Source organism: Pelecanus crispus, chromosome 1, assembly GCF_030463565.1.
Source record: "Pelecanus crispus isolate bPelCri1 chromosome 1, bPelCri1.pri, whole genome shotgun sequence".
Lineage (NCBI taxonomy): Eukaryota > Metazoa > Chordata > Aves > Pelecaniformes > Pelecanidae > Pelecanus > Pelecanus crispus.
The window spans coordinates 93,551,582-93,567,976 of record NC_134643.1 but is presented as its reverse complement, the minus strand read 5'-3'; the positions used below and the strand labels follow the sequence as shown (position 1 = coordinate 93,567,976).

At 41.1% G+C, this 16,395-nt stretch overlaps 1 protein-coding gene across 2 annotated transcripts in view; it reads left to right on the top strand.

The window, feature by feature from the left end:
* ATP6V1A (ATPase H+ transporting V1 subunit A) overlaps positions 1-16,395 on the top strand; it is a 31,507-nt gene that overhangs the window by 12,362 nt on the left and 2,750 nt on the right. For both annotated transcript variants that reach the window (XM_075715147.1, XM_075715155.1), the window contains exons 2-14: positions 486-580; positions 2,321-2,449; positions 4,030-4,244; positions 5,022-5,159; positions 5,657-5,808; positions 6,642-6,804; positions 8,033-8,141; positions 8,955-9,077; positions 9,165-9,279; positions 10,344-10,407; positions 11,184-11,387; positions 13,406-13,500; positions 14,698-14,869. In XM_075715147.1, coding sequence (XP_075571262.1) covers positions 499-580; positions 2,321-2,449; positions 4,030-4,244; positions 5,022-5,159; positions 5,657-5,808; positions 6,642-6,804; positions 8,033-8,141; positions 8,955-9,077; positions 9,165-9,279; positions 10,344-10,407; positions 11,184-11,387; positions 13,406-13,500; positions 14,698-14,869 — 1,761 coding nt within the window. In that variant the 5' untranslated portion in view covers positions 486-498. The remainder of the gene's footprint in view (positions 1-485; positions 581-2,320; positions 2,450-4,029; positions 4,245-5,021; positions 5,160-5,656; positions 5,809-6,641; positions 6,805-8,032; positions 8,142-8,954; positions 9,078-9,164; positions 9,280-10,343; positions 10,408-11,183; positions 11,388-13,405; positions 13,501-14,697; positions 14,870-16,395) is intronic.

Here is a 16,395-nt window from a genome sequence, read left to right as displayed (position 1 = left end):
TAGGTCTTTTAGAAACCGGTGGCAGTAAAGCAGTCCCAGAACATTCCCTTGCTCATTCAGAATCATGGAAAACTCCATGTTTTGAAGGAGGCTAGATGCGATGTGGGAGACAGAAGAGAGTCTCCATTGTTTAAATATCCTGTTATTGGGCTTGAAAAGAGTCCAGCAGTGTGTTTTGGCATTTTTGGAGTGTAACTGTTTCGCTCAGCGGTGTTTTGTGGAGTGATGTACCACCCCTGTGTTTCTGCAGTAGGGGGTGTTAGTTCTTTTGTTTGTTTAAATGAGTTACTCTGTAACTTTTTATAGCTTTAAAATCAGTGTGGTTAAGGTGCTTCAGGCTATGTGAGTTCAGAATTCTAAAGTTCAGAATTCTTTCTAACTGGAAACAAGGAGAGAGCAAAAGGGAGGAAGAGGAGGAACTTCTTACATGTGTGTGTTCTTCAGAACTGACTCTCTTCTTTTTTTTTTTTTTTCCTTCTGTACAGTTGAACAGGCAAAATGGACTTCTCCAAGCTACCCAAAATCCGTGATGAGGACAGAGAGGCTTTTGTTGGCTATGTCCATGGAGTCTCAGGACCTGGTAGGTATTATTTTGTATAGGAAACCATAGGTGTTGTTTTATCTAGTGTCTTTGTTAATCTTGTTCACTTGGAGGTGAACTCAGAAGTGAAGAAGTATAGTAGAGCTCTGGGTGGGGCTTTTTCTCTTTCTTTTTTGGGGGGAGGCTTTTTAAGAAAGATCATTGACTTAGTCTGATAAAATATTAAGAAATACACTAACAAGATGTTACTGCTTTAAGATTAATTATCTTATTTGAAGATGTAATGTGCAGAGGCAGGCTGATGAATAATAATACTAATGATATTTCAAAAGGTAGTAAACGTTCTGGATGAGGTACAGCCACTTGGTCATTAATCTGCAGGCCCAGTGTATTAAGCTTCTCTAAAAGGGTGTGAGATGCATAGCCCGTTCCCACTGAAATGCAATTTGACCCTGTGCTCTCCGGAATACTCAGTCCTCTGCCAGTGTCGGGCTGTTCTGTGTTACTGCACTGCGGGCTGGAGGAGCTCAGCTAGGAGCTGCAAGGGTCAGGGAAGGTGGCAGGACGTGGTGGTAGTGCCACTGGGAAGAGGAGAACTCTTTCTCCTTCTTTATCAGCTTAAATAGTTTCTTTAGGCTGTGATGGTAACAGCTTTTGAATATGTGCAGACTCTATCAGCTTTTCTGTTCCCTCCTGCGTTCTCTTCAAGAGATGAAGGAAAAGATGGGAATGTGAGAACATAAGGATAGCATGTATTTTTGTTAATGCAGCTTATTTGATGAATAAGAAATTCCCTTGGCTTGTGTCTACCTAAAAAATCTGTGTTCTTTAACTGCCAATTCCTTAACTGCAGCAGTGATACTTAAAAACAGTTTTAAACTGATGCAGCTTTCTTTCCTGAGAAGTGGAAAATGTATTTTTGTGTAAATACATGAAACCAGTATGCAAGATTGATATTATAATATTAAAGACATGATAAATTTTGTCTGAAAGCAGCTAGGCCTCATGTATGACCTGCTGAAATCTAACTCAAAACAGTAGGTTTCAGGCCCAAAACGTGCTGTAAAAGAGTCTTTATCTGTTGAAAGTTAATTTAAATGGTTTAAGTTATACATCACTTTTCTACGAAATAAAATGTCAAAATAGTGCTTCCTTAAAAGCTTTGTAGACATCTGCCACTCTAGATACAGGGGTATGTGTTGCCTTTAGCAGGCACCTCGGCTTGATCTATGCATGGAAATAGTTTGTTATGTTAGAATCCAGATGCTACCAAGGTAAACAGAAGTTTGAGTGGCTTGAAAATGCTGGTCCCCATACAGGTTTATGTAACTACCAGGTATCAGGTGAGCTTTTGACATTTTCTTGTGCATGTTTCATTTAGTCAGATGGGAATGTGGCCCAGCTAACTGAAAGACAGAAGCAGCTATGTAACGTGTCTGTCAAAGTTCACTGCGTCTCTAAAACCCTAAACATTTGCCATCTGTCAAGATAGCTAAGAAATTATGGTGTGAATTATCTGTGAACTACTATATTCTGATAGTGTCCTCTTATTGAGCATAAAGGAACAGTGTGAAAAGTATAGGGAAACTTTTTTTTTTGGCTTTTAAACTAGAAATGTCAGGATTTGTGGCAGCCAAGTTAGCCCTTTTGTGAAATCAAGAATGCGCTTCTGATTTGGGTGAATACCAGGCTTTATGCTGTGCAGTCCTTACTAACTTCTGATGAATAAATTTCCTGAGCTACAGGAAAAATATTTACCTACGTGTCTGTCTTCTACAGTGGTCACAGCATGCAACATGGCAGGTGCTGCTATGTATGAGCTGGTACGAGTAGGCCACAGTGAACTGGTGGGGGAGATTATCCGACTGGAAGGTGATTTGGCAACTGTCCAGGTGTATGAAGAAACATGTATCCTTTTCACTGATCCCTCTCGGCCTGCCAGACTGCGCAGTCCAGAACACAGTGGTCATTAGGATGAAGAAGATGAACAAAGCTGTCTGGGACCAGGGCTTGGTACTTCTGATGCTGGCAGGCAGAAACATCTATTCGGCACATCTTTTGTAAATTCTGATGGTTTTGAGGTAAATCTTATCTAGCTTGGTTGTGTACCAAGGAGAACTTTTTTGATTTTATGGGGAAATAAAATAATGAGTACCTTAGAATTTAGGTTCATTTTAGTTTAAGTATTACAGCTCCTTGTTAAGGAAGTTGTTTGAAAAATGGCAACCATAAATGGCAAAACTACCAAGCAGTATTTGTTGCATTTTTTTTTCATTGCTTTTGAAAACTATGTTTGTATAACACTTAAACAGGAAATGTAAAGTGGGCAGGATGCTGCTTTCTGGGCAGAGTATTTTGCCAGATGTGATAGATTACATTTTTGCTTCCATAGTGTGCTTACAGCATCTTGGTCCAGCTAGGACGCAGCATGTCTTCTAAAATCTGGTTAACTTAAAATGTATTTTCTTTTACACATATATGAGAGAATGTCAGAAAAGAAGTCATAAAACTTAAAGCCAGACCTTCTCTTTTTTTTTTTTTTTTCCCTCATATTCTTTCAAATTTAAGAGTTGTGCCTGTGTATCTGTAGAGGATAGGAAAAAGCCTGTGCTGGCTCCCAAAGCTTTATTCTGAGGAGCTGGATGGTGAACTGGTGACTAGCTCCTGTCTGTACCTAATAATTTGTCAGTTTAGATGGCATCATTTTAGATGGCATCATCATTGTAATATCTAGTAGCCTTCCATCAGTACATGGAACAAGTTTGAGTATAGTTTACTCTTAGGTTCCTGATGAGAGGGCTCTGTCGTAGGGCTCTGAAGTTAACATGCATTTAATCTCTTGAGCCTTGCATAGGGTTTTGGGGGTTTCTTTTGTATTGTAGCAGGGCCTTTTGCCAAACTGCTGGCCTTTTGCAGAGAAGTCCATTGTGCATCTTTGGAGCTTAGATAGTACATAGACTGGACAACTTGATCTCAGAGAGGAGGGAAATAATGCTGGTCTTGGACAAGCTCCCTTTAAAATTAGACTGCTGTCAAAAAGGCTGTGCAAGGGTCAAGGTCAAAACAGTTGTGTTCTCCAACAAAATCTGAAGCGAAAAATTATGTATTTCATAACATTGTCTGACTTTAACAATCAAACCTGTTTTCTAGGTTTGATGATTTAAGAAATGCCTGACGTTTTGTCATACTGCTGCCTGGCACTACATCCGTATAAACTCATCCATATAGTTGACTTGAACTAACGATCGTAAAGCAGAATATTTTCCCCTACTTTGTCTCTCTGGAAGATGAGCAACTTTGTTGCTGTAGGAATTTCAGCTTGAGTTTAGTATAAAGCCTACATGCTTCACAAATGATGATGTGTAATATAGTAATAAAAATATTACCTTAAAGGCAGGTGGTTTAAGAGTATGATGTTGTGAATGTGATGCCTTCTGCCCCATTTCTTTCCCTTTCTCTGGATGAACTTTTCCTCAGCAAATCTTTAGCTGGTGTCTCTGTAGGAGATCCTGTACTCCGTACTGGCAAACCCCTGTCAGTGGAACTAGGGCCTGGCATTATGGGAGCTATTTTTGATGGTATACAGAGGCCTCTCTCAGACATCAGCACTCTGACCAAAAGTATCTATATCCCTAGAGGTGTCAATGTGTCGGCTTTGAGCCGAGATGTCAAATGGGACTTCACGCCTTCCAAAAACCTGCGGGTAGGTTCTGGCAAGCCTATCTTCCCCTCTTGCTCCTCTACCCACAGAGCTTAGGGCCAGAGCAGAGTGCCAAGGCTATGACTGCTGGGAGCTATGGTTAACGCTGTGAAAAGGGGGTGCTAGGAGGTGGTGGTGATGTATGAGACTGGATGGGGATCACCAAAACCTACTCAATGTGATTTACTGTGGGTTGCTGCTGCATGTGAGAAACTTGCAAAGTTTTGACGTATTTACAAAACTGTAAAGACCTTAGTGGAATTGCATTAAGCATTAACAGGAGCGGCTGTTACCTGAGCAAAAAGAATAACTGCGGCACACATTTTGTGAATGGTGAAAATGATTCCAGCCTCAGAGCTGGAAAATGTCACTGCTTTGGCCCCTGGCATCTTCTTTCCAACCCTGTAGGTTAACATATCATAGAATCATTTAGGTTGGAAAAGACCTGTAAGACCATCCAGTCCAACCATTAATATATGCTATCCTTTCTGTGCTTAACATGTTAAACTAAGAGGTATAAAAGAAATGAGGAAAATTCCTTGTATCAGTCAGTAATTGCTACTGTCTGTGCCTTGAAAGGCGCCTGAACCCAGATAGTGTTGCTAGCAATGTGCTGTTAGTGTAATGAGTTATGTAAATGGGCTACTGTGCTGTAACAACAAAGGGAACAATCACAGTGCTAGACTTAATAGCTATAGTTATTTTATACAGTTCTTTGTCAAGGTTCTTTTTTAAAACCGGAGTTCTCACTTATGACTAATAGACCTGTTCTGATTTTAGGTTGGCAGCCACATCACTGGTGGAGATATTTATGGTGTGGTGAATGAAAACTCTCTTATCAAACACAAAATCATGCTGCCCCCACGGAACAGGGGTACAGTTACATACATTGCTCCACCAGGAAACTATGACACTTCAGTAAGTCTCACAAACAGCAGTTGCTGTTATATTCCATGTCTCTTTCATGAGGCTGATGTACTCTTTCTGTTCTGCATGATGCCAACTAAAATGTGTTTCATGCAACAGTTTGTCTGAGTTAATGATCACTTCTGCTACCCTGCCTGCAGGGATACATGATTATCTTGTGCAGTTGCTTTCTATGTATATGGCTTCCCAATGGCCCTTCAGTATGCTGTGTTTGCTGACCTCTGTGGGGATCTACAGTATCTTATGAATATGTAAAATTCAGTTGCTCTTCAAAAGCATATTTTTAGTTGAAGTTTCATCTTGCACTTTTTTCCCCAGTAGTATTATAAAGAGCCTTCCCTTGGGAGGGGATGATAATGTGTTGAGGTTCTGAGAAGTCTGTGGTGGTATCAAAGACCCAGCTGTGCAGAGTAGTTGAGATGAGAATTTGCATACTGGTCCAGTGTGCAGCTGTTTGCTTACTTCAGATGTCTGATGCTGTCTGTTAGGATGTTGTCTTAGAGCTGGAGTTTGAAGGTGTGAAGGAGAAGTTCACTATGGTCCAGGTCTGGCCTGTACGTCAAGTCCGTCCTGTTACTGAGAAGTTACCAGCCAATCATCCTTTATTAACTGGCCAACGGGTCCTGGATGCCCTCTTCCCGTAAGTACTACCTTTTATTTTCTAGTAGGTAAGAAATTTCTCTTTTGGAAGGAAACGGAGGGAGGAGGCCTTAAATTTTTTTTTTAAGTGCAAACAGACCCCAGGCTTTCACTGTGTATCACAGCATAATCTCAAAAAATATTTAGCTGAATTCCTCATATTTCTCTATTTGGCAGGAGAACCTACTAGTGGAAAAAGGAAGATAAGTTTAACAAGATAGTTCTAGTGCGTTAATCTAGGAAAGAATGGACAAGCATAAACTTAACATAATCATGCCAAATCTACAGAAAAGCTAGAACTTTCACACTTGATATCCCCATTTGAATGCCTAAGTAGGATCTCTTTCCATGGTCTTGAGGATGTATAGTTCCCAAATGATTTTTGGGGTCACCACTTAGAAAAACTGTTGCACTTAAGTGTAACACAAAATGCTTGTTTAAGCAGCTAACCTCCAAGACACTGAATTCAGTAATTTTGGTCCTAAAATATTGTGCTGCTTATTCTTATAATGCACGGCTAAGTACAGTTGTTCTTTTCTTAGCATTTGCATTCCATCAGTGCTTCCAGCTGTGAAAACTGCTACGTTTCAAGCCTGAAAGTCCAGCTGTTTGTATCACCATAACTCATGTACTTCAAGGGCAGTAGAACAAAAGGATAGTTTATTCCCTCAGTTTTGGTTTAGTGAAATACCTCTGTGCTTCTCACCCAGAACACTGAATGTGACTTCTGTCACTCTGCTTTTAATTAGGGAGTTTTATTGCAAAACATATTTTAAGATGGGAGAGAGCTGGTTTTGAGTTCCTTGCAAATCAGAGTCCTTTTTCTTTACTCAGGTGTGTACAAGGGGGTACAACAGCGATTCCTGGGGCATTCGGTTGTGGGAAGACTGTGATCTCACAGTCTCTCTCAAAATACTCCAACAGTGATGTCATCATTTATGTAGGCTGTGGAGAACGAGGAAATGAAATGTCTGAAGTACTGAGAGATTTCCCTGAGGTTAGTATGGAGAATTCATGGAGAGTAAACCTTCCTGGGAAGACTTGCTATTGTACTGGTATTGTAACTGTATGAAAATATCATATTGGTAGAGTGACTTGAAATGGTCATCTTGCCTCCCTGCTGTAAGTTCTGGTTGTAGGAGCAGAACTCCCTTTTGGCTAGTTCAAGAATTATTTCAGTGGCCCCTCAATAAACATCCAGACTAGTTTTTGGGTGTACCTTCTAACTTGTTTAAAATAAAGCTAAAATGAATGCCAGGGTGTAATTTAGCACAGTTATAAGCACCTTGCCTTTCACTGGTAATGTCTCTAACTTTTTTCTGACTTAACCATGCATAGCAAATGCAGCATCTGTATTTATAGGGTGCAGAGTGGTGATACAAACTACTACCAGATAACTAGTTTGACATGTTAGGCTTTGGAATACCTTCTGAAGGAAGTAGAAAATGCCTGGTTAAAAAAAAAAAAAAAAAAAGCCACAGGTTTACCAGTCCTTCTAGCCTTCTAGTTGTTATATGTTAGTAAATTAGTTGTGGCACAGTCTTCTGTAAAATATGGGAAAGAAGCCAGATAGTTTGAACTGTTAGGTTGAAACTCCACTGTCAGAAATAAGGGGTAAAAGGCTTGGGTGTGTTGCTTGATTACAAGATGAGAAAGTCAAGCTGAGGTGGCCATGAAAAAGGTAAATCCCAGGGTATTCGTAAGTGGAATTCTACACAAATGTCAGGATATGTATTCTGTTGTTCAGGTGCTTGTGAGACTTCACCAGGGTTATGTATGTGGTTTTATGTCAAGTTGTCACAGATGAATTTGGATCGGTGTAGATGGGGAAAAAAAGCTCTTCGATTCCTAATGGGCTTATGACAAGCGGCTAAGATTTTTTTGGCCTTTCCAGCCTAGTAAGCTGAGAGAGGGTAATGTACTTCCTGATGCAGTGAATTTGTCATTACTCATTTGCATGGGGTCAACAGGGATTTGCCAGTTGCAGAAGATGAGATGAGGCTGAGGCATGCACATTAAAGAGTTAAGCTGTGTGCAGTCTGGAAGGCAAACCAGCACAGTATCCTGAATTCTTGAATCTAGCCTCTGCTCTTGGTAGAGTAGCTGTGAGGAGAGTATCCTGACACAAGGCGAGTAATACAGTAAAAAAACCAAACAACAAAAAATAAACAAAAAACCCTTGCTACTGTTATTTTGGTTTTTTTCTTCCTTTTCTTGCATTTTAGTTAACAATGGAAGTTGATGGCAAGGTAGAAAGCATCATGAAGAGAACAGCTCTGGTAGCAAATACCTCCAACATGCCTGTGGCTGCCAGAGAAGCCTCTATCTATACTGGTAAGATTTACAGGAGGCTGGAAAAGGCTGTGTATGTAGAGCCAAGCCATCATGCTCTAGCATTTTCAGTTCCTGAGATGGTCAGTACCAAGAAACCTGCTTAGTTTCAGAAGTCAGCCCTTTCAGGCCTTGCCTGCACAAAGTCCTAGTATCTTAATTGAATTTGGCTTACTTGTATATAATTATGAATTCCAAATATTGAGTAAATTTTGCTTACAAGATGAACTTTTACTGCACCAGCTCTCATGTAGTTTTTTTCCAGGTATTAATTATGTAAGCTTTTGTTTGTGAACAGGTTTTTGCTGACAAGTACAGCCACTTAATGGGCAGGAATAGTACTCTCTGAGTTGGCAGGCTAGTCTTCTTTCCTTTGCAGCCTCTTAGAGGTTTTTTAAAATTCTTTTTTATGAAAAGTTATCAGATAATTAAGACAAAACATGACCTCTTCTCACTGTTGTATTCTGGTAGTTTGAAAGGGAAGGAGACATTTTACATTAAGAAGAGGCTTTGTTCATGGTTTCAGTGAGGCAAAGAGTAGCATCAGTGATGTTGCCATGTCTCTTCAAAGAAATACACAGGAATGTAAGATGAGCCAGAGGGGTTCATAAGCAAAGATGGGGAGAGTGAGAAGAAATAAATAAAAAAAAGACAGCAAGGAGATGGTCTAGTAGGAAGAAAGAATAACTTCCAGTGTCTATTTCCATCAAAATGTAAACTTAAATAATTTGGCTTATTTGCATCTTAGTGACAACATACAAGCATAGAATTCCTTTCTGAACTGTATCCTGCAGCACACTGTTGTCTTTGTTCTAGGAATCACCCTGTCTGAGTATTTCCGGGACATGGGCTACCATGTCAGTATGATGGCAGACTCTACTTCCCGATGGGCTGAGGCCCTCAGAGAAATTTCAGGGCGACTGGCTGAAATGCCAGCTGGTGAGTAGTCTTTCTCAGTCTAGTCTTGTAAATGCATCCTTTAAACTCAGAGCCTTTGACTCAATGTCTGTGTGTTGGTGTTCACAGACAGTGGTTATCCAGCCTACCTTGGTGCCCGTCTAGCCTCTTTCTATGAGCGAGCTGGCAGGGTGAAGTGTCTGGGAAATCCTGAAAGGGAAGGCAGCGTCAGCATTGTTGGAGCGTGAGTGTTGCGTTTCTTTGCTTTGCACTGGCTGCAGTTCTTCCTCTGTGTTTTTGTATGTCAGAGTACCTATTTTTCAGACAAAAAGAAAGTCTTGTTGCTCTGTGCAGCTGCAGAACTAAAAATATGTGATGAATGAGTAGGTAGATATTTAGTCTCTTTTCACCCAGAACTACTGCTAAATTGTGTAGCAGAAAGAATGAATGTGGACAGGTAGTTCTGTGAGGTGTGGAATCACAGTCACTTGCAGCAATCACTGATAAGTGTGTCAAACCATGCTCAGAGCAGGAAAGAAGGGGTATTAGAGCAGCAGTGTGTGCACCTTGGGGGCATAATGAATCGTGATTCTCTTGCTTACAGTAGAATTACATGGAGAAGCATATCTCAAGTTGTGATGGGCTGTGAAAAGCACGTGGTCCCCAGACATTCTTCTAGGCTACGTTGATTTGTGTATCATACTGTGGGCAAAGTGAATTTTCTCCTGACGCATTTTCAGGAGATCCTCTTGCTTCTGCAAGAACACCTAGAGTCCAGTTCTGCTGTCCACAACATGCTTATACAAATGCATTGTGCTTTTGAGGTTGGAAGATTATTTTTTTACCTCTTGGAAGGCATGTATTAGGGTGTCAAGGCCAATGAAGTTGAAGTGGTTATCGTATAGGTGAACATCTGAAGTAATTTCAAATTGGGATATTGTTTTCTATAAAATAATCAGTGCACTGTGTTTCATGGTGTCCTATCAGCACACTTGCTGAATCTGTTCCAGTTGAGATAGGTCTGATAATCCAAGCCAGAGTTACTACCTGGAGCTAAAGTGACTGAAATCATACCTTGATACTGTCAATCAGTCACTGATATAACTGTATTTCATGGTATGCTTGATATTACACCTGTGTGGGTATGCATCAAACACCTTCTGCAGTAGAAGCTTGCAATCTGTTACTTGAAATTGTGTTGACTTTTCTGGTTTCTGTGATCACGGAGCTGTGCAGTCATACATTCGGTACTCCAGTTCAAACTGGGAAAGCGATTCTGATAACTTTTCCTTATCTCTTCCTGCTCAGTGTTTCTCCCCCAGGTGGTGACTTCTCTGATCCTGTCACATCTGCTACGCTGGGCATTGTTCAGGTACGTCCCATGACGTTCCAGCTCTTCTGTCCACTTTGTTAGACTGAAAATGATTGTGCTTCAGTGCATTTGTGGCAGTGGCTGGGGTGTGAGAGCTTTGATTTGACACAGGCATCTTTGTAGGGTGCTTTGGAAAGTGTTCCAACAGTGTAAAAGGCGACCTTATGAGATGGTCTCTGAACTGACATGTTTGAGATCCCTTTGGAAGAGGGAGCAAAGGTAGCAATTCCTTCCAGTGTTGACTGCTCAGGAATATTAGTGTGCTTCCTGATCGCTGCCCTTTAAACTGCACTTCAAATGTGGCTGCTCTCAGCCAAGATGGAAAGTTGAACCACTCTTAACAGATGCATTGAAACCGCAAAAAAGTCCTCTGAGCAGCTGACTGGGAGAAGAATGTCTTGCAACTGATTGCCCAGCCCTGTTTTGGGAAAAGGAGTTATATCTAATAGGGCTCCACTTAATTAGACTCCAGTATTGACATTGCCTTTTTTACAGCTGACTTCTCCCTCATGAGGAGTATCAAGCTGAATAAGTCTGAACTCAGCTTAAAAGATGCATCATTTGTTGAGAAGTGTATTTGAAAGTCACTGCTTTAGTTAGATTAGCATAAGGAAGGCTTTCTGTCTCAGGCTTTCCTCTGAAGATTTGTGATAACCTTTGCCATGCTGCATTTGCTTAGACTTGCTTTCTGTATTTTTTTTTTTTTTAAATTGCCTTCAATTATTTTGGTTCACTTTTGATTTGGAACACTCGTTGATCTTTCTGGCTTCTGACAGGTTTTCTGGGGCCTGGATAAGAAGTTGGCACAACGCAAGCACTTCCCCTCTGTCAACTGGCTGATCAGTTACAGCAAATACACGCGTGCCCTGGACGAGTACTATGACAAGCATTTTCCAGAGTTTGTCCCTCTCAGGACAAAGGCCAAAGAGATCCTACAGGAGGAAGAGGACCTTGCAGAGATTGTGCAGCTTGTGGGGAAGGTGAGTAACCAGCTGTGAGGAAATGTGGCGTCAATGATCCATCCTCCATTTCTTTACTACCAGTGCAGGCTTTTGACCATGTCTTAGACCAGACTTGATGGACACTGCATTGTGCAAAAAAGGCTAATGGTCACTGGGAGACGTCAAGACTCTCTTGCCTCTAACTGTGCTTTATTCCAACTTTCTTACATGTTGTTTGACTTCTAATGACAAATGCTTTTTCAGATTTGATAAACCTTGGCTTGATGCTACTTTTCTCATGTAGGTTAGATTGCACGGCATCTAATGCTGGAGTTGAGAAACTTCAGTTGCTTCAGTGTTCTAGTCCTGCTGAAATGCCTTTTGTTGCAACCTACAATAGTACTCCATTGGAAGTAATCTGTGTAAGATGAATGGTGCAGACTGATCTTTGCTGTTGAAGGGTTAGAATTTATTGGAACGATCTGAAGGGTTACAATTTATTAGAAGCCATGTTGCCAGCAGCAGAACAGAGGTGTTGGCATTTACAAGCAGGCCTGTAGAAACAGAAGTAATGTCTGCTTTTTCTAAAAACTGGTGATTACTTAGTTTCTCTGTGGAAACCCATGACATGACATATGGCTCCATTTTACAGGCATTCTTTAATTTCCTTCATTCACTTCACTGTTTTGGAGAGAAAGCTGAACTTGGACAGGAAAATTTCCCTTGAGAGCTCTCAAAAGGGACCCAGTGAAAACCCTGTGTTTCAGCTTAGCACTGTAAATATGATAATTGACAGGTGCCTAACACATAACTGACAGTAACATAATCCCGTGATGTTCAGATGGGCATTTACAAGGTGGTGGTAGTGTGTGGTAACATGTATTAACTACAGTTATTTGGAGGAAGTTTGGTCCTGGTGCTCTCCCTGTTCACTGATGTTCTAGCCCAACTGAGAAGGGGCCGTTTATCAGATCTTGCCTAGCAGAGCTCTCCTTTCTCCGTGTGTCTTCAAAGAAAAGGACATGTGATCTTAGGGTCTTCTGCAGTTTTCTATTTACAGAAACATACTCTGAAAGACTAGTTTACAGAGCAAGGTAGAATCAGTTCCTTGGTGTGGAAGAGGTATTGATAAGCCAGTGCTTGTTGTCAATTATTATTTTTAATGTTTGCTAAATATTAAATTATTAATGAATAGCTGTTAAATACTAATTAAGCCAGGTGTTATTCCCATGGTAGAAATACTGGAACTGGTGATCTTGTTCTCAAAGACGTTATCTTTAACAGTTTCTTTCAGTCTGGGCTTTGCTAATAACTGCAACAAACCTTTAGAAAGGGGGAATTGTGGAAAAACAACCAGATACATTTTCTTTTTAGCTCTGAATTCTGTCAGTCTTCTCATGAAAGAAGATCCAAACTTCCCGTCTAGAAAGCAAGCTGGGGTACTTAAAACTCAGTCCGCTCCCTTTAGCGAAAGGACAGTGAAGGTAGAGTGACCTGTGGCACCAACAGCAGCAGTGTGCAGCAGGGTTGTGGCTGTCCTGCAGAGTATGACAGGCATTGTCATCAACTCCTTTACTTGTCTTGAATGCCAGACAGAAAAAGCCCACTGGTAGCTGTGGAGGCTCGTATCAAATCCTTAAGATTACTTATTGATCTGGCATGCTGAGATCTAGTTTTTCTTCCATGGACATAAGGATTGAGGGAGGTAAAAATGAATTTACCTCTTCATGTAGGAAGGTGATGTTTCAACATACCTCATAGCAGAGCCATGTGTGTCTGGTGGCTTTTCCATTATCTTAAAGGAAACTTCCTTTCTGTTGCTTATCATCAGATAGACTTAAAGTAGACTTGTTGACTGTTTGGCCCATCTTAATTTGGTAATCAATTAAATAGGCTGTTCTGTAGCAGGGAGTGAGAAATACCCAAAAGACAGAATTCTGCTGGAAGCCATCTTAAAAGAGTGGGAAGAAAACAGGTACTCAAAGATAACTGTTCTTGGCCAGGACATGTCCTCGTGGACTTGAGTATGAAACTAACAGTGTACCTTACTTTTCTAGGCTTCCTTGGCAGAAACAGATAAAATTACCTTGGAGGTTGCCAAGCTGATAAAAGATGACTTCTTGCAACAGAATGGTTATACACCTTATGACAGGTGAGATCTGACCGGCCACTCTGCCCTCTTGGTCTTGTGTAGTCTAGATTTAGACAGCTACTTTGTTTGGAAACAGATCGGTACAGAAATTAATTTTACGCACCATAAACAAATGGAAGAACTGTGCTTAGGTAGACCATCGACTAGTCTCTTACCCAAGGGATGCAGACCTTCTGCGAATGCAGTCACACCCTTCGAGTTTCTCAGGCACTCATCTGTTGTTCAGTTAGCCAATATTTCTGCAATAGCATGTCCTCCTGAGGAGGAGAGGACTGCTTTATTTTCACAGTCAACACCCAAAGCCTTCCTGTTTATTCTAGCGATGCATGGGGGACTGCTAGAATCTGCTTTTGGTTACTGTTGCATAATTCTTGAGTAAGTTAGATCCATCAAAAAAAAATTACTGGATCTTTTCCCTAGTGCAATGCTTATTATCCCTCTGCTTTGCTTCTTTCCATGCTATCCGTGTGTTTTAACAGCCTGACAAAGGGGCCTTTTGTACTTCATGTCATTTCCCAGCCCAGGTAGATCGGGAGGTCTTGAAATACTTCATCACTAAAAATTTAGACATACATCATTCTGTAATGATGTGTGCCTTTGATTAGGTTACTAGGGCAGGTATGTTTGTATGCAATAGGGAAGCCCATGAGGTAGTGTATGAATAATAATGAGGTACCCTCCATGGCAGTCGTCTACCCATTAAAAATGGAGTTTTTTGTGTGTGGAGTGCTCTTGTCATAGAAATGCTCCCTTTCCTGTGAGCAAAGAAACTTGCAGAGCCGTCAGGTCATCCCAGGCTGCTTGGAGGAAGCCTGCTCCCGTGATGGACAAAACAGGAAGGAGGAATTCCGTTGGCTGCTATGATGTTCTCCTTTTCTCGTTAGTATCGGTGCAGATTGAAATGTGAGACTTGTACAGCGATGGCTCCTGTTGTCTCCTGTTTTGTCCAGCATTTGGGTGCTGCTTCAGAAACCTCACTTCAGGATGATTGTCTTAGCCTATGATTCACCTATTTAAAAATGTGGGACCTATTAGAGGCAGTCTCTTCCTTTGACAGTATGTATCAAAAATACCTGGAGTAAAGCAGGCTAGTGCTCTTTCTTTCAGGTGAGAATTCAGTTGTTGTGAAGGCAGGAGCAAAGGCTTGTCCTGTTAACTGTTCCAAGATGCCTGACAGATTCTTTTCTGTTCCATCAGGTTCTGCCCTTTCTATAAAACAGTGGGAATGCTTTCCAATATGATTGCATTTTATGACATGGCACGCCGTGCTGTAGAAACCACAGCCCAGAGTGACAATAAGATCACGTGGTCCATCATCCGAGAGAACATGAGCGAAATCCTCTACAGACTTACCTCCATGAAATTCAAGGTATGTTTGTAAGGAACTGGGTTGCATTGCTTTTTGTGAGCTTCCAGTGCCTCTGAAAGGCTATTACGCAAAGGTGGTCATCAGTTGCCTTAGATAAGGGTCTACAAACAGAGACCTTTTGCAATCATGTTGAATACACTTAAGAACTGGTTTTAGTTTGTGAGCACAGGAATGGTCAGTACAGAAATCTAGTCAGGTGATGCTGGCTGCAGAGCCTTGGCAACCCCACCTTCAACAGTCTCTTTTATGTTACATAAATTCATGGTAATAGTACAAGCACCCTTCCTGTTTGTTTTGGGGGTTTTGTGATAAAATTCTGTAAAAAATTATAACATGTTCTAAGGAGACTATTAGCAGATAAAAGCAGCCTAAAGTTTAAATCCAGGAGTGTGCTAAAAAGTGAATGATAGAAATGTTGATCAAGCTATTTTAAATAGAAGTTAATGAAAGAAATGCTAGTCTCTTGCAGTAATACGTGATGTCCCCTGCGTTTGGCTTCAGGGCTTAAGGCAGGTAACTAGGAATAGAGAAAGGGAAGAGTAACTTCCAACATGGGCTGAAGCGAAAACAAGTGGCTCAGATCATCTCCTCTGGGTAACTTCAGTAGCCATCTTTTTAGAGTACAGCTTTCCTAAAACTCACCTGGAGCATGCTGGTGTAGTAGTTACTGGTAGGACAGTAACGTGTGGTGCTGACTGATGTTAAAAGTAGCTAAGGAATATTCTCTGTGAAATATGATGCTTATTCTGTTACAACTCTTATAAGCCAATATTGCAAATCTTTTAAGAACAAGTGCCATAAGATAAAATTACGTTTAAAATTAAGTGTTCTGGTGTGCCAAGGTATTCTATTCCTGCAGGGTATTGGCTTGTTTCTGTAGTAAGCGGATCCCTGGTATATATTCTCAAAGCACCAAGAACATAACAAGATACACTTGGGGACATGAGCTTCTTTGAGAGCTGGTTATATGGAGGTAGTGGGAGTAATACACTTTTTACAAAGCCTGGCCACCAGAAGACATTTGGCGTACAGCAGAGTGGTGGACAGCATGGCTGAAAATGGGAATCCAGAGGGCGAATACATGTTAAGTGGAGCCGGCCCTTTAATATAGTAATAGTTATGAAAGGAAAATTTTATTTCCTGGGTAACAGTCTAAAAGGCATGAGAATTTAAATGTCCTGCATCCTGCGGGTTGTGTACTTTGGAGGGACAATGAAGAAGCAGCGCATCGCATCCGTGCATGTAAGTCCTCTGTGTTTCCCAAGAGCTGCACTGACCCAGAGGAGCGTAGCGCTGGAAGAGGAACGGTAAAGATGTTGAACAGATTTCACAGTCTGGCAGTTAATGCTTCTTGCAGGGAAGGCCTTGCAGCCTCGGAGCAAAGCTGATTGTTAGATTTTTTGCCCTTGTCTTTCATGAAAAGTATTCTGAGAAAACGAAGGTGTACCAAGATGTTTCTGAGGTTGTTATAATTACACAATAAGATTTTAATTGGAACCAAGCAACCCCTGAGTGATGGCAAAGGA